The sequence below is a fragment of the Anopheles merus genome, chromosome 3L (genome assembly GCF_017562075.2).
Source record: "Anopheles merus strain MAF chromosome 3L, AmerM5.1, whole genome shotgun sequence".
Lineage (NCBI taxonomy): Eukaryota > Metazoa > Arthropoda > Insecta > Diptera > Culicidae > Anopheles > Anopheles merus.
The window spans coordinates 13,712,929-13,731,330 of record NC_054085.1 but is presented as its reverse complement, the minus strand read 5'-3'; the positions used below and the strand labels follow the sequence as shown (position 1 = coordinate 13,731,330).

The window sequence follows — 18,402 nt, the reverse complement described above, 5'->3', positions numbered from 1 at the left end:
AAGCAAAAGTGCACAAAACAAATACATTGCCAGCGCCAGTCTTCACGGCGACGGTAAGCAATAAAAACGGGAGCAGCAACCGATACAGCAGACATATGTAACCAGGAAAATCTGTGAACGTCGCCCGATCACTATCAACCTTTTCGCAACGCGACTAGAGCTGTCAGCTGGAGCAGTGCAGCTTTTTTTCGCCCTTTTTTCTCCATTGTAGGGTTTTGTACCGTGTTGGCAGTTTTATTTCCTCACATTTGAACAGTGTGCACCCATTTCCGGTTACTTACAGGAAAGTATGGGACAGGTGCAGTAAGTCAAAGTCGTCGTTTTGAAAAGCCAATCTTAAGTTGGTTAGAGCCATCTCAAAATATGAGTAAAAAACAATACAATGAAACAGTATAACAACGCAATCAGTAACGAATGCGCTCCATTCAATGCAGAGCCAAACGCCAAGCCGTAGTGACGGGAACAAAAAGTAAGTCTACCGATCGACTGTCACCGCCAAACGTGTTGCGAGGAAAGACAGAAAGCGGTAGCGATAAAATTACTTTTCAATAGAAAAATTAAATTCCCGGCAAAACTTCCATAAACTAATGAAATGAGCAAAAAAGAGCGAAATGACAAAAGTGTTAATAGAGCAACAAAAAAAAAAAAACGGACACATCGCAATACTGAACCACGGAAGTTAACTTCCCAGATAGAAAGTCAGTCAGTCGGGCTAGTAAACGGGAGAAGGGGATAAAATCAGGAAGGAAACCAGTAAACGCTCGCTCAGAGATGCAGGAGGATCAGCGAAACGAAGCAGAGCGAGAAAAAAGCGCCGACAAGCGAAAATAGAAAGAAAGTAAACAGGACGCAGTAAACGAACTGCGATACAAAACTACATTAAACTTGGGCGCAGTGTTGCGCAATTGCGCCAAAACACACAGAGCCACACATACACACACACATACGGGAAAACGCAATGACCGAATTGCAGCGTGCTCCACTACCTCCAACAGCAGCCCGGAGCACGATACGGAAAACAAGAGAATTGGCGAAAGAACACAAAAAGCAAGCGACAAACCCGAGGAAGGCAGCAATCCAATAAAATGTAACTAACATTTTTACATTACTTTTATGGGTTTTGGTGCAGCTTGCCAGCAGCTGGCCAGCAAAAAAAAGGGGCCAAACACACTCACACCAATTTGGCTCATTTTTCGGACAAGTAATGTCAAATTACGGAAAAACTTTAGCTTCCCGTCCATTTCCTGGGTTCGCTCTGTTTTGTTCTGTGTCGTGGCATTTTTATGTTTTTGTTTCGATTTTCTGAACGAAATGCGAACTACAATTCATTTTAGTTTTATTAACTCGCGTGGCCAACAATATGCTCCATGGCACTCTGTTCCAGGTTTGGCACCACAAGCGGGACCGGGACAAGCACAAAAAAAGGAAGCAGGATAATGTTTTGCTTGATGCACAGTGGCGTTGGCAAAGTGTCATTCCAGCACGTGCACGTATTTATCGTCCACGGGTTTCTTGGGTAAGTTCGCTCCCTTGCTCGCAAACGGAAACAATTGTGCCCGGTATAAGCAGGTTACCTATCCGTCCGGTGCCTTCCCTACCGAGTGCGAGTTTTATAAAATTTCAATCAACTGATTCAAAGCGATAGTTAGTTTCATTATTAATATCGTTCGCGGCAACGAGACGCGCCGCACTGGAAGGGCTCACTTGGGACGGGGCTCACCGTACGTGCCAATCGCGAGTAGCTGGCCTGTTTTTTTGCCATACCCAAACACCATTGGCAGCATATTGGTGTATTAAAATGTCGTAGGGTGGCTCGTTTTTGGTTTGGTTGGTTTGAGCTCTCCACCTTGCGTCTGAAGTGGCTGACAGGTTCAATTTTCACGGTCGACGAACGTGATTTTGCAAATAACCGGAACATGAGTGTCCCGTGAATCGACACATTTTCCGTACCCCTCGGCTGGCAGGCCGCTTTGTACAGGGTAGGGGCAGGAAAAAAAACGGCTCGAAAACTACGTGCTACGTACACTTTGCCGAAACATCCGCCACTAGAAAAGTGGGCAAAAAGCGAAAACCCGGCCGAAAGGTAAGCTTCTGCGAAAACTTGGGGGCACAAATTCGGTTGAAATCAACGCACGCACACACACACACACACACACACACACACACACACACACACACAACACGCCCTTCCGCATGCTTCTCCTTGAATGCGGAATCTAATAACGCGTCAACCCTTCCCTTATTCGCTCGATTCGCATGATTGATAGATTGAGCGGAACGCAAAACGGGAGGCCGGACGGACCCCTTTACCGTCTCGTGTTGGCATTTTGTCAGCCTGCCGATCCGATCGAACGCGGCGCAGTGGCCCTAATCGAGAACGTGTGGACTCGCACACTCTCACCGAAGCAGCAGCACGTCGCAAAATTAGTCATCAACGGCCGAAGCGCTTAAGTGCGCAAGCAAACGCTCCGCCCCGGCCCAACGGAGGGTTTTGAAGTGGTGCTTCAGAAAAATGAACATATTTTCAGCCTCTTTGCGCGCGCGAGTAGATTAGTAGATTGGATTCTGTCGATGGCAAGATTTCGCACGGGTTGGGCGATGTTTTGGGATGTTTTGGGTAGCAGTTTGGAGTAGCGTTATGGTGAAAATTTTGATTTAAAAGAAAAATAGAGCTGTTTGTTAAATTTGCCTGTCAGAACTGCCGGAAGTGAAGTCACGCTGAGCTTCGAAAATATTCAACATTTAGAGAGATGAGTATTGAGCAAAACTGTTGTGATAAATAATCACTAAATTGCTGGCTGTGATATACGGATTGCCGAAAAGCAAAGAGTATTGATAAGGCCGTTGTGTCCTTTGCGCCAATCAATTTGCTACCTAAATTTATTCCTACGAGCCCATTTCTAACTAACCTGAATTCATTTCATAATTCGAATTCGAACTAATAAATTTAAATAAATATTTTATTTCCAAGAACTGTCGTAACATCTAGCCTTGGAGAGCTGAAAAATTCATATTTTAAAATGTAGCAATAGGGGAACTGGGGGTAGTTTCGACACCTTAAGGTTTCCCCTGATTGCAATACTTCTGCCAATGTAAACTTAGTAGTAGACATCGAAAAAGCTTTTTTGATTCATTATGTACCATTTATGTACCATTATGTACAAGAAACTACGGTTCCTGGACTGATTTTGATAACATTTTGATAAAAATAAAAAAAACTGTATTTTTTGTTGCATCACAACTGCAGTGCGGGTAAGATCGACACCATGATGGGGTAAAATCGACACCTTGTGGGGTGATTACGACACATTGGCTATAACTTTAAAATAACAAACTCTGATGGCCGGTTGGTTTTCATTTAAGTTCAACAAAGTGTTTCGTTCCAATTTTAAGAAATATTAACAGAAAACATTATTGAAATATGCGAAAGAAATAAAGTTATAAGCAAGATCAAATTTTCATTACAAATAACATCGGACCAGACTCCATATAGTGGAAGCTGCGTGGAATCTTTTTCTTTTTTTTTCTTTTTTTTCATAAAATCGAAGGGTGTTCAATTATATTTTTCTCTGCCAACTCGAAAGCCAAAAGTCGAACAACGATCAATGTAATTCCAAACTCTCTTTTTTTTCTTCAGTTAAGCCTAAACCGGCCTAAAGTAAACCTAAAATACGGTCAAAGCCATAACAATATTAATTTTAATAAGTCTAAACCATATATTGTACTTGTACATATACATGTTTTGAGTCCGAGTTTGGTAAACGTTCTATGAGAGAATGATAGCTAAATTCCATAATTATAACTTCCTTGATTTATTGACATCGTGAATTTTAAAGCTTCTACGGTATTTTTAATTGCGTGTTTGCTCGGCATGATCATTAAGTTTATCGTACAAAGTTCAGGGACATCTGTAGAAAATATAAGCACTTTCCAATTACTATATATAAAAATTTAACATGTTACAAATAAGCATTACACTACTACCGAGTGTGGTGTCGATTTTACCCCATTGGCCACACAAGTTTTAGGGACATTTTATACTATATAGTTTATTATAAAAATTACGCCATTTGATACAGAACTAATCAATGGTATTTATAAAACAATACTATTGACACGGAAACTATAATTTTGTTGAATAAACGCCACAATTCCTTAAGTTCCAGCAGCAAAAAAATTACATCGGCTGTCAATCAGAACCACCATGTGTTTATTTTGTTGTTTTTGACAATTGACAGGTTTCTGATCAGTGAAATGTGACTCAAATACTCGAAAAAGTTAACATAAATAATGTGTACATTTTTTTTATTCTTCAAAAAGTTCTATAAATATTAAAAAAGCAAGGTGTCGAACTTACCCACAGTGTCGAACCAACCCTGACTTCCCCTACAGCCATATTGCATTTATAACTTAGAAGAACTCTCTTTGGAGGATATTTGGCTCACCTCATTTGATAATTAGGAGATATTCTCCTTAGAGACACATGATATTATAAATACTGACCATCAAAGAATGCATATCACAGGAAGAATGCATCAGAAATAGATTACAGATTTTAGAAACTTCTTTGCACCCCAAAAACATACAAGGCGCATACTCCTTGATTTTGATTCTAAGAGAGCAATCAATATGTAATCTTTGGGACTTCCAGCACTCTGTCCATTGGCGAGTGTCTCTGAGTGTCTGAATTTGTCCTAACTGACCTGTAAAGTTCATCATAATTTTTTCTTCAAACTTTGGTTTAAATAACGATCCCGCTAATTAGCGAAGCATTTTTACAGCAAGTCCAAAATCAATTCCAACCATTTTCTTATCTCTTTACTGCCAGCACACACCTTGACGCCTTGATTTGTGCCAGTAACGTGCCACTTCGTTCCATCAAACTCTACCCGCAGACCTTCCGCGCGCATGTCACACCCATCGCTCTTTCGCTTATTATGCACACTTTCCCTCTCGGCCAACTTTTCTTACCTTTTTGCGCGCGCCTTAAACCCCGCTCCAAAGCGCAAAATGCGCAACGTGGCAAAAATCACGGCAGCTGCAAACTGTCCCCTTTCCTAACACAAGCCACAGCTTGCTTGCTTGCCGTCTTCGGTCCGCCCGCGACCCATTAATCATTGCCGCGCGCGCACCGAGTCCCCTTTTTCGGTTATCTTTCGGGCTGACGCTTACACGGTGACATCTTCAAACGGTTCCCGGTTCCCGACCGCCAGAGTTTGCGGGACGGCCAACGGTATTAACGGCAAAAAGAAGTAAAGTAAAAATCTCCTCCCAACACTCTCAGCAACACTGCTTAAAGAGCAAACACTCCACAGTGCGACAAAGATTAGCCCATTTCGAGTTTGAGCAGGACGACGAGGACGAGGACGAGGACGCCGGTGTGCGCACACAGGCGCATCCATAAATGACACCGTGACCAACTGTCGTCCTTCGCGAGGGATGAGGAGACGGCTATGCCAATGGGTGGGTGGAATGGAGTTGGGGGCGAAAATGGAATCATTTTATTTCGCATTTAAAATTGATTACATTCGCATTTGGTTCGCCGTACAACTCCCTCGTGTAATGCGCGTCGAGTGACGAGCAGGGAAAACCTTCCTTCTTTTTTGCCTTTGGGTAAGTGAACTGTTTTTTTTTCTCTCCTATTTCCACTGCATCTACTTCCATCCTTCTCAAGACGCTGCGAGGGAGTATTCCAATAAGTGTGTGGAGTATGATAGTAAAAAAAAACTGCCGTGGCGAGGTAGCTGAGGGTGAGAATACAAGAATGTTAATTTCTTCGCGTAAAATTGGGGTGTCGGTTGTGTGTGTGTGTGTGTGTGTCTGTGTGCTCGACTGTAGTGCTGGTGGCAATTCATTAAAATAAAAATGACTTCTCGCTTCGGTTAATATTCATCATTTGCGAAAACGATTTCCGTGCTCCACTTTTCCTCCTCGTTATTTATGATCTTGTTTTTTTTGTGGGTGACGCAACTAAATGTGATGCAGCAGTTTTGGGTTTGAATTTCACAATTTTAAAACTGCTTATTCAAGCACTTGCAGGATTTTGTGATGAGAAAGTATGAACATTAAAGCAATATTTATGTGCAACGACGCAAAGTGGCAAAATCAAGCGCAAAATATGCAACACAACGGAACAGAATGGTTCCTCGCTTTTTTGCCAACTTCATCCCCAAACACTCCTAGGACGGTGCTGAAACAAATTTTCAATTTGCCAACACAAAATTTGATAAACTTGGCAAACACTCCACCGACGCGCATTCCGTGTGCAGTGAGAAGTAACCTCGGAGGGGGAAGGGAGGATGGGGGGGAACCACACAAACACTCTCGCATACGCATTGCTCGTCATCGAATAATGGTTTGGAAGAGGTTTTCTGGTGGGGAGAAATTTGAATAAATCACTTTCACGTGACTCTTTCAACCCGCGCGTCTAGCAAGTGCCGGTTCGACGTTTCGCATTGCTGCTGGCGCTTACCACTTACTATCTGCTGCTACAAGCGAGCGAACGAACGCACCCCAAAACCCGCAAGGAAAAGGTCACCATTCGGGGGTTGGTACCTTGTCTCCGTTCTGGGGGCTCCGCAGCCCTGCTTTTTTCGGTCCAAAGTTTCGCAAAATGGCAAATCACTCGGTAATTTAGTTATGAATGTAAATATGACGAGCAAGCGACACGATGCTGACACAGCCACATGTGTGTGCGTGTGTGTGTGTGTATGTGTGTTTTTCGATATGTCTGTGTGTATGGGAGCACTTACACTCAAGGCCGGCCACTTTTGTTGACGGATCTGATGTTACAACAAAACACGCTTTGCTAGGCAGAAGTTTTCTGCCCAGTTTTTCCTGCTCGTGTGCAAGTTGATGGTATTTTTTCTCTTCTTAAAGATACGTGTGCCTGGAATTTCGTGAAAGAAACAATGAGCCAAAAGATGAGAAGCAAAGGACGTCTTTCATCGATTCAAACCACAAATCAAATCAACCGTACAGTGAATTCTTGGAACAAAGCACACACACACACACTGCGGCAGGGGATGACAATGCCGAGCGAAGTAATATAAAGTAAGTTAGGTTCGAAGAATTCAACGCCTTTTCGTGTTTTGAAATGAGTGTTTCTTTGTTTCATCTACCTTGCAATATGATGTTGGAAGCTTATGTAATATAATACACTTTGTAAAAGTATGAATGAAGCTAAAAGTGGCTAAAGAGACGACAAGTTATGGCCAGACAATGAATCTGTGTAGATATAGATAAAAAGATAATGTACAAAAAAAGAAAAAAATAAAAGTCATTGTAATGGCATTCTTACAGTCGTTGCCACCTAATTTTGGCAATAAGGTATCAATTTTTGCCAATAAAATAACAAATGACAATAAATGACAGTGCGCATCAATTTTTGCCTCTAAGGCATCCAATTTTGACAGTGCGCATCAATTTTTGACTCTAACGCATCTATTTTTGTCTGTAAGTCATCAATTTTATACCCTTGAAGGAATCATGACAATTTTAAAAGGTATTTAAGCAGATTTTTAATAATTGTTATTCCATATCTCATAAAAAAAAATACAAAAACTGTGTGAATTGATTGTTTCTTGAGAAAAAATGATTAAATTTTAGAAATTCTAAAGCTTTTGTTTACAGCTGAAAATACATGCCAATATTTTTTACTCCATTCAAAAATCCAAAATTGGCAAAAGAATTAATTTATTTTAAATTCTACCAATAAAATTATTCGCTACTTAACTTAATTCCAATCATTTCAGAACACACAGTTTCAGAAAATTCGTAAAATTTTGTAAATAAAGCGATTGACGTACAGTCAAAAATTGATGCCTTCTAGGCAAAAATTGATGCGCACTGTCAAAAATTGTTGCCTTTGAGACAAAAATCGTGACACGCTGTCAAAAATTGATGCCTTCGGGACAAAAATAGGTGAGTTAGAGTCAAAATTTAGCGGCAAAGATTGTATAACACCCAAAAATTTCATTCTTTACTCTAAGGTAGGTCAAGTCGAATGGATGATACTAAAAATAAGCCCTTTTTTAACATTCCTTGTACATTTAAATTGAACAAAAAAAATCGACAAAGGATCACAACGCTTAAGCACCTCAATAGGCTGGGAATAAATCATCCCTTAAATACCCCCAGGCAATGATTTTTAAAGACTAAATTTAAGGCCTACGCAATATTTCCTTCCAACTGACACATGGCGCAGTATCAATTTCATGGCTCGATTAGTTTCCATTTCCTACGGGTGATGCAAGAAAATGCGACAAAATCGATTAAATTCAGCAATGGCGGTTGGCTTCGGAAGCAAATCCATTTGCTTTAGCCGTTTGTAGGGAACATTTGGAGTATTTTTTATGGTGAAGGAGAGTTTTCTTTTTATTCCTACAAAGTAACAACAAATTATTTGAATAAAAACTTAAATAAATATAAGGAAGTCTAACTGTCTTCTCTTCAACCGTAACAGTAATCTACCAATGTCACGGACGCGTAGACCTCCGAATGTCGCAGATGATCGTACCCTTTATCTTGCAAAGAGGAAAAACAAACCACACCTAGAAACACACATATGAATGAACGCATCATCTGCTGAAATTGTTGGCGCAGTACAATGGGAATGAGAACAAAACAACTCATCTTAGCCCCCCTCCCGACACTGACGGTGTGTGCGTGTGTGTGTGTCTGATGTGCCCTACATGAGCAGACATTGTTTGCCGACTGATAAGGTTTAATCATATGCGCGCATATTTCGAGGAAAAAGGTCTGCCCCGTTTCCACGTCGTAGATTAAAAAAAGATCGAGACCTTGCGAGACCGCAAAACAGCGAGCGTGCGCCGCCAGATATGCGATATGCATGTGTGGAGCCGAGTTAGAAAACAATGTTGGTGAAGTGAATGCGGAATTAAAAAAAGAAAGAAAAGAAACCATCCCACTCTCACCACACACACACACACACACACACACACACACACACACGTATTACGGAGGACAAAATAGGCAAAACTAACGATGGTAGAAAGATGTTCCCCCTCGGATAGGGTGGGTGGACGTTGGGTCGTGGGAGTGAGTGATAACAACAGGCGAAGCAGCATGAAACTATGCGACAAAACTTCAAAACTCGTTACAACCAACAAGTTGTCCCTGTGCGCAAGCAAACTGTGCTGGGGGGTCAAGGGGAGCAGGATTTGTCGGTGGCATCGCGGGTGGAAAAACTTAAAAATCTCATCTCGTACCTCGTACCCGCAACACGCGCGGCTCTTCCCTTTTAAATCCACTACCACAAGAAAAGACTGGCATTTGTGCATATTTCTCCCGCTCTTCCCTCCCTCGGCTTGGTCACAAAACATTTTCTTCTGCTTTTTGCAAAGCAACGCGGCGCAACGATAAGGATTGGTTTTCCACTACTACTTGTACTGGCGTCCCGGGGCCTTCTTTCCCAGAGCAATGGTGAGACTTCCTGTTGATGGTTTAGTTTCACGCTGCTTAAGAAGCAACACTCCTTCCCTCTGTGTCCTCCTCCCCCCAGGGTTCGGGTGTAACGACCGCACAAACACAAGCCAGGAGAGGGGTGAAAAAAAGGACCCCAGCTCCAACGATACATGTCCGGATCGTAGCACAAGATCGGGTATGTCTTAGCAAACATCCTTCGGAGCGCCTGCGGAAAGCGTGTGCCTGTGTTTCCTCCCCTCGACAGTCGAGGTGAGGATGAGGGTGGAAAACTTTCAAACCGAAAGGACAAATTGGTGCGAAGCTTGGCCGGCTTTTTTGCCCCATTGTTTATTCCATGCGTATTCTGGTGTCGCTTTCCACACGCTCTCTCTCTGTCTCTGTCTCTGCACTGCCACCGTCTTCGGCGGTACATTGAAAACCTATCTTGCGGGAAGAACTTCGCCGAATGGAAGACGACCGCAATGCAAATTGAAGAGACACATGGGAAGGGGGATGGCGGAAGACGGTTTGAGTGCAAAACCCACAAGAACAATTTTTGCTCGAGCATCTCGGGCGGGGAACGGGCACCGACGGCGCGCTTCGAACTCGTTCGGCTAGGTAAGAAAAGTTTGAAATATGACTTCGAGGAAATATGACGACTGTGCTGTCTAACAAGTTTCCCGAGCGAAGAATTTGCATACGCTGGTGGAGCTGGGTGGAGGAAGAGTTTTTCCTTATCTTGTGGAGACTTTTTTCTTCTTCTATGCTCTGCCTTACCACATGTTACGGTTGCTATTTAATCTATTGATTTTCCGGTGGTTTCAACGGGATGTTTTGTTGTGCACAAGAGGTTTTACTCCGAACATGATTAAATTTAGCAACAATTAATTACATGTTTACCTTTTTAAGTGAAAGGCAACGAGGTTAAGAAATAGTTTAACGAGTCAAAGCCGTGACAATCGCTTCAAGCTACATACCTGAAATGAGAAGAAGAGAGAAAAAACACAAATTAATTTCTAGTTTTCACAGACAGCTGTGTTCTTAATTTGTTTTTTTTTTGCGTGCATTGAAGTAGTATTAAAGATAAATTTAATGAAGTTTCCACCCCCATAACACCACTGCTGTCGCTTTCCAATTATTTCCATACCCCATAGCATTGGGATGCCGAATCAATCGTGTGATGCGAATGGCTTTGCAAATCGCACCTCGATTCGATTTAATCAGGACACGTGCCCGACCATGTGCAGCCCTCGACAGCTCACCGGGATGTCGATGAGTGACTCTGCTGGGCTCTCCTGGGATCCAATTAGCGGGGATTAGAAAAGAGGGCGTGTGATATACGCAGAAAAGAGGGCAAGGGAAACAGGAAAAAAGAGGAAAAAAACCATTTGTGATGTCCAAAGAGTGAAAATATTAGATGATTTGATTTAAGAATCCAAATTATTAGGAGAGAATACTTAAATTAAGAATATTAAGGATCTCAACGAAAAAGAACCATTCGTCAAGAAGCTGAAGTTTATTGTTTTGACTGAGACAAGATCAACAAAGTTTGGTTGAAATTGACACTTTTTTATTGCATCCAAAAATAAGTCTCACTGTTGTCTGAAGCCTAAAAAACTTCCGTCCGGTCAACTGTTCGTTAATATCCAGAGGTGCTATCGCCATGAACAGACTCATGATCGGACACCTGAGTTTCTACACTGAAAGACACAGTCTACATGTTTGCTTAGGTCAAATAGGAAGATACCCACATTTTTTTATACACCAAACACACAGAACAAACACGATCTCATAGCGCTTTTGCAGATCACGCCAGATAAGACAGATTTTTGTCCATTCGCTCCCCAAACTGTCTTATCAGCTCCGCAAATTTGGCACCAACTCAAATTGCACGTTAATCATGGTCCTCGACAAATGTATAAAAGACTCTGTCGCCACCGCTCTGCTGGTTCAGTTCAGTTCCGTCCCGATTGCGGAAAGTGAACACGCGCACACAGGCTGCAAGTTCTTGGCAAGTTATTCTGAAGAAAAAAAAACAGTGCAAGTTAGTGCAACCTGTTTCTTCCGTGTGTTTGTGTGAGAGAGTTTTTCATCTTAAACCGAGTGATTGTGAATTTCTCCCCGATTCTGGAACGTGTAGAACGCACGCAAACCACCGTCAGCAATGAAGGTTGCCGCGGTAGCTGGATTGCTGCTGATCAGCGTTGCTAGCATTAACGCCGCTACCGGTATGAGCAAACTTCAATGAACCGATCCTAAAACTAGACTAAGTGTGATAACCTTAGAGAAAGGGTAAATCCTGTAGAGCTGTCACAAACTGTGTTCTGTCAATTCTGTCTGCAAATGTACGGAATAATCCGCTGTGCTCGATGATCACGACGTACAAAGTGAGAACTCACGTGACTATCGACTGTGGAGCTGTCGCTTCCTACAGTTCGTTCGTTTTGGTTGTGTTGTGTTTTGAAATGAAGTACCTTGGTACTCGATCTTTCTGTGGTGGACTATTAATAAGGAAAGTTTTCATTGCAATAGCATTCAAATATTCGACCTTAACTCAGTGCTGTTACTTCAAGACGATTAATCCATTCTTATGTGTGTGATTATTTTCTTTCCCCGTCTTCAACTCTCGTAGATCGTATCGTGTGCTATTTTGGTAGCTGGGCTACCTACCGCATTGGCAATGGCAAGTACGACGTGGAGAGCATCAATCCCAACCTCTGTACGCACATCGTGTACACGTTCGTGGGCCTAGATACGAAGGGCAATGTGAAGATACTGGACAGCTGGCTGGACATCAGTCTCGGTGGCTATTCGCGCTTCATCCAGCTGAAGCAACGCAACCCGAACGTGAAGCTAATGGTCGCAATCGGAGGCTGGAACGAAGGATCCGCCTCCTACTCGACGATGGCCAACTCGGACCTGCTGCGTGCGGTGTTCGTCGAGTCGGCCGTTGCGTTCGTTAAGCGATACGGATTTGACGGGTTCGACGTGGACTGGGAGTATCCGACACTGCGCGGCGGTTCGGTGGACGATCGAGTTGGCTTTGTCAAGCTATTGCGCGATCTTCGCGCCCGGTTCGATCAAGAAGGGCTGCTGCTGTCGATTGCGACTGCGGCGACGGCGGACTATCTGAGATCGGCGTATGACGTGCCGGAGATTAACAAGTACGTACACTTTGTTAACTTGATGGCATACGATTTGCACGCGTACTGGGACGCTCAGACCGGTGCGAATGCACCGATGTATCCGAACTCTTGGGAGACGGGCTATACCTCCAGTATGTTGAATGTGGTAAGTAAAGACAAGGCGACAGTAGATCATTTCATCAGAACTCTACAGAGGACATTAACTTGAATTACAGGACGCTTGCGTTAAGGCTTGGTTGGGTGCCGGTTTGGATCCTTCGAAGCTTGTTCTTGGCGTGCCCGTCTATGGACACACCTTCAAACTGTCCTCTACCTCGGACACTCGCATCGGTGCACCAACTATCGGTCCGGGAGATGCCGGTCCGTACACACTGGAACCGGGCACCCTCTCCTATCTGGAAATCTGTGAAAAGCTAGCTGCTGGTGGGTACACGAAAGCGTTCAGCAGTGTTCAGCAGGTGCCGTACGCGTACAGTGGCAACCAGTGGATATCGTACGACGATGTCAACTCGATTGCGATCAAGGTACAGTACGCGAAGCGTATGAACCTGGGCGGCATCATGGTGTGGTCTATTGAGTCTGATGATGCGCGAGGAATCTGCGGTGAGGGACAGCATCCAATCACGTCGGCCGTGTACAGGGAAGTGTTTGGAACGGTAGCTCCAACACCGGGAACAACTACAACTACAGCGAAGACCACCACTACCACTACAAGCACGGCACGACCGATCACGACCACAACAACGCAACGACCGTTAACCACGACCACCACTATGTACAGGACCACCACCACTACTACGACTGCAAGGCCGACCCAAAAGCTGGTCTGTCCTGCAAGTGGTTTCCTGCGGGATCCAAACAACTGCGCCCAATTCTACCAGTGTTATCCGGGACTGTGAGTAGAGTTTGAATGAATTAAGCACTACTTACTGTTTACTAATTGGCAACTGCTGTCTCTTGCTCTCTCTCTCTCTCTCTCTCTCTCTCTCTCTCTCTCTCTCTCTCTTTGTTTCAGGCCGATTCAAGAAAACTGGTTGTTAAGATGTCCTTCAGGTCTATACTTTGACCCGACGGCTAACGTTTGCACGTACCTCTTCAATACGGACTGTACAGTTTAAGCGAATCACCACTGTCTAGCACTAAGAAATCTCTCGAAAACCTTTTTATTTAATAAAACCATATTCCTTCCTAAAACGCTTGTTGGCTATTTTGTGTTGCATATTTTGGACCAAGCTTCATAGTCCTGTTTAGTGTAGACAAATAACTGATCAATTTACCGTCCTCATTTCAGATAAGGTGTTCTGCTTCTTCGACAACAAGGCCACGTACCGCGTGGGCGATGGTAAGGTGACGGTCGAGGACATCAATCCCAACCTCTGCACACACATCGTCTACAGCTCGATCACGCTCACGTCCACCGGCAGCATCAAGCTGCTCGACAGCTATGCCGACGTCACGAATGGCGGGTTTGCACGCTTCAAAAGCGTCTGCCAGCGTGCACCCGCCGTCAAGTGCATGATCGGGCTGAACAGTCTCCAGTCCGGCTCGAGCCCATTTTCCACCCTCATGAACAACACCGTCACCCGCCAGGCGGCCGTCTCCTCCATCCTGAGCTTTCTCATCCAGCAGTACCAGTTCGATGGGCTCGACTTTTACTGGCAGTATCCCGTGCTGAAAGGCGGCAATCCCGAGGATCGGTTCAACTTTGTCACCTTCATCTCGGAACTGTCCGCCAATCTGCACATGTACGGGCTGCTGCTGACGCTCAGTGTTGCGCCGACGAGCGACTTCTTCATGGGCAGCTACAACGTGCCGAGTTTGGTGCGGTACGTCGACTACTTCAACGTGATGGCGTTCAATATGCACCACTACTGGGACGGCAAGACGGGCCATCAAAGTGCGCTGTACGCTAGCGGCAAGGAAACGTCCCTCTATGAAGCCCAGCTCAATGTGGACGCCGTCATTACCGGGTGGATCGCGGAAGGTGCACCAGCCGCGAAGCTCATCCTTGGAGTTACTCCGACGGCGAACATTATGAAGCTGTACGCAGCGAACGATAGCGGCATCGGTGCACGAACGGCTGGCCGGGGTGATATGGGCCAGTACACAACGACCGAGGGCATCATGTCCTACCCCGAGCTGTGTCTGGAGCGAGCGAAAGCAGGATGGGAGACGGTGCTCGACCGGACGCAGGAATCATTCTACGCCACCAACAAAATCTCGTGGGCCACCTACGATGAGGTACAGACGGTGCAGCTGAAGGGTTCGTACATTATAACGCGCGGACTGGCGGGCATGGCGCTGTACGATATGGAGAACGATGATGTGAAGAATCTCTGCGGGAAGGGCTTTTATCCACTGCTGAGAGGTGTTAATACGGGACTGGGACGAAGGATCCCGGATGGTGAGTCTTCCGGCACGACGACCACTACGAAGGCAACAACGACAACCACTACGGCGACCACCAGAGCACCAACGACCACCACTACAACGACGAGAGCTACGACGACAACCACTGCTTCGCCGCCTGTTCTGCCAACAACATGTCCTAGGAATGGATACGTTCGTGATCCAACCAACTGCAGCGTCTACTATCGATGCATTCCGAATGGGTAAGAATGAATTGCTCTCTGGTATTGGTTGATCTCTATTTGGACTAATTCCATTTTTAATCCTCCTCACTGCAGATCGTTCTTTACCAGCTGGAAATACACCTGCTTGAACGGGCTGTACTTCAATATTGCCACAAGCACCTGCGATTATCCGAATCGTGTGGCGTGCTAGAGGCAACTGTGTGAATCAGTGAACACGGCGCCATTGAGGTTCTAGTTCACCTTAGTGATATCTTTACACTGGTGTTGGTTAACGTTAACTTTCGATCTTTATATTTCCAACAAAAAAACACCTCAACTATAAGAACGACTTGGGCGGTTGAGGTTTGCGCACAGTTTTTCCAGGTAAACTCCAAGGAGAAGTAAAAACAAATTCATTTGCACTACCAATAGAACAAAAGTCATTTGTGTGTAAATGAGATGACGCGTCAGTGGGGAAGTTGCACGGTGTTTGCGACTCCGGGATGTCGGGAATGCAAAAAAACCTGAAAGTCATGAAATTACCCGCGAGAAATGAGATTCCAATGTCGAAGTTTCTTCACAGAGGTGTAGCCTGGACCAGAAGTGTGGCCTAAGAATTGAAAGTTTGCTTTAAAATTGAGCAAAAAGAATGATTTTAAGCAAACCTTGGAAACAGCTTTAAGACAAAACCAAAGCAAATAAATGGAGCGATTTTTGTGTTGCAAACTTTTAATCAGAATTGAGTTTCCCTTCATTTGTTCGTTGTACAACAAGATAAGAACGATAAATATTCTTACTGAACCTATCATAAACTTCTTGGGTGGAAGCTTTTTTTTCACGATTTTCTTAGCCACAAGCTAACCACGGACACAAACCACAAGTCAAAACAGCACACAGACACAGAGAGGGGGAAAAAACTCACCTTCCACAACTAACCCTGCAGTTCCTTCCCCCTCCTCCCCACCCAGCCGTAGGGTGCGTTTAATCAAAAAACTTTTCTGATAACAATAAATTTGTATTAACTTTCTGCTCTGGTTTATGAAACTCCCTAACTGAAATTGGTTTGGGCCTGCACAGAGCAGCCAGACACGCTGCAAAAAGGTAAGCTGGACGCAGGAGGTTTTTGCATAGCCTTGCTAGACACCAGACTGACCAGATTTTTTGTTTTGTTGTCCGCTCACTACCAGCAACGACCAGCAAACTATTTTCCTTTCATTCTTCCCAAACCCTGCTCAGAAATCCCCCCTCAAATGCAGCATTCTAGCAAGATCCGGTTGGATAAGCGTAACTATAAGAACGAGGAAATAATTTCACTCCTTCCTTAGTTGCTACTCGCATAAGGGAATTCGGCAATCTTGCAGACGGTTGCAGTTTTGCTCCTTCTGCATATCCTGCCCACTCTTGCTAGCGGCGAGGTTGTTTGATTTTCTTATTGAAACATTATCATTGCTTTCCGATATTGCCACTCGCACTCCTGCCGGCGTAGAAGATCCATTTGGGGGGGGTAGTATCATCATTTTCTGGGGGAAAGTTTTTCGATGGCGTAATTATATTTACCCGCCACTGTTTCCGCGCCACAAACAGTGCCGTGACACGTAAGCAAACATCAATTTCCATTCCGATGCCATCGCGAGACACGACCCTTATGGTTGTCGTTAGGGGCGAATCGGAATATTGTAATTTATCTGTAAGCCACATCACATCACCTAAAAGCGACGTTTGGTGGCGATCCTCCCCGGCAACATTTCTACGGAAACCATTACAGGGAGGATGTACAAGGTCCGGAGAAAGTAAGAGAGAGAGAGAGAGAGAGGAAATAAACAACCCAAGCCATCCAAAAAAGTTCCACAAAATTGCGCTGTTTAAACGGCAATGGCAAATGGTGCGCCGCTCACAGGTTGGTCAGAAAAACCATCATCATCTTGCTGAAACGTGGCGACGCGGACACCGCGGCAGCAATGAGTGGATGGAAAATATGGCGTCTTAGACATTGTTTGTCCAACCACGGCGGTTGTACCCGTACACCCGCAGGGCGCTCCTGTTTCCTGCCAGCCATTAGCATGTGCCCGGCGACAGATGGGAAACAAGTCAACAACAGGACTTCAAACGATATTTATTTAAATTTATTCCAGCTTCGATTATCAATATCAACATGATCCGAATGCGCCGTTTCTTGCGGAGCGCGGCCGACGTTCGTTATCTTTACGGTGGTGGGTTTTTTTTCCTCCTTTCCGCTTTTCCTATTTTTCCTCCCACATCTTCGATGGAAATGCAAAATCGTCTTTGAAGTTTGTCCTGTGTGTGGTCTGTATATATTTTTTTTTCTCTTCTCCAAGAGTCGTTCGATTACTTTTCAATGTATACATTACGGACCCCTTAAGGACAGTTTGCCAATGTGACGTTGCGTTGTGAATGTTTACGCGTTTTTCAATCGTCAAACGGGAAACCGTTACCCGCACTTGTAGGTGAGCAAGTGGACGAAGCATTTAAGCGATTCGACGCCGGTTATTACCTCAGCGGAAGGAAATTCAATTTCCAACTGCAATGAAATTATGGGCGAGGGAGTGCCGTTTTTGCTGACGATTATGGTGGAGATTGTGCATGGATGGATGGAGCAATTTGCAGTACAAACATTACTTTCAATTAGCAGAAACACATGCAAACAATGTTCGCCGGGAATGTTTATGTTGTACTTTCTTTTTCCTTGGAATTATTACTAAACAAGATATCGTAAAGCAGGCATCCAAAATGGTTCCTTATTGAAAGGTATCTAAAAACTTCATTTTTATCTCAAGATCTTAAAGCAAATTTGTATGAGCTACCCAGCTTACACAAACTAACATACGAAAGTACTAAAACATTCGCGAAATAACTTCTTCCTGCAAGCTCACCCTTAAAGCGGGCAATCCGAACGACAAGCAATTTACGATCCGCTACGACGCGTGACGCTAGTTTATCGTCCTGCCCGTGACACGGCAGGAAATTACAAGTCAAAGGATCAATGTTCACTCCCTTGGTTCTTGGTTCCTGGGCGAGCCGACGCACCAGCACCTCCATCACCGGCAGCGCAGCAGTCGATTTTCAGAACGTTTCGCAGCTGATTGAAAGCTTCAAACAGTTTCGCAACAAATACACACACACACACACACACGGACTATGTGATTTTCAACCTGTGATGCAACACGATAAACTACGGGGATAGGGTTACAAATACTCTGGCGTTGCAAGGATGAGAACGATGAGGGCAACCTTGTCGC

The 18,402-nt window shown here is 44.4% G+C and overlaps 2 protein-coding genes across 4 annotated transcripts in view; one reads left to right on the top strand and one right to left on the bottom strand.

The window, feature by feature from the left end:
* LOC121599219 (teneurin-m) overlaps positions 1-18,402 on the bottom strand; it is a 531,100-nt gene that overhangs the window by 407,197 nt on the left and 105,501 nt on the right. The gene's annotated exons all lie outside the window — the stretch shown is intronic.
* LOC121599222 (probable chitinase 10) lies at positions 11,365-15,188 on the top strand. Its single transcript, XM_041926861.1, has 4 exons — positions 11,365-11,654; positions 12,059-12,717; positions 12,788-13,467; positions 13,829-15,188. Exons 1-4 carry the CDS (start codon positions 11,591-11,593, stop codon positions 15,186-15,188), a joined length of 2,763 nt encoding a protein of 920 aa, XP_041782795.1. The 5' UTR covers positions 11,365-11,590.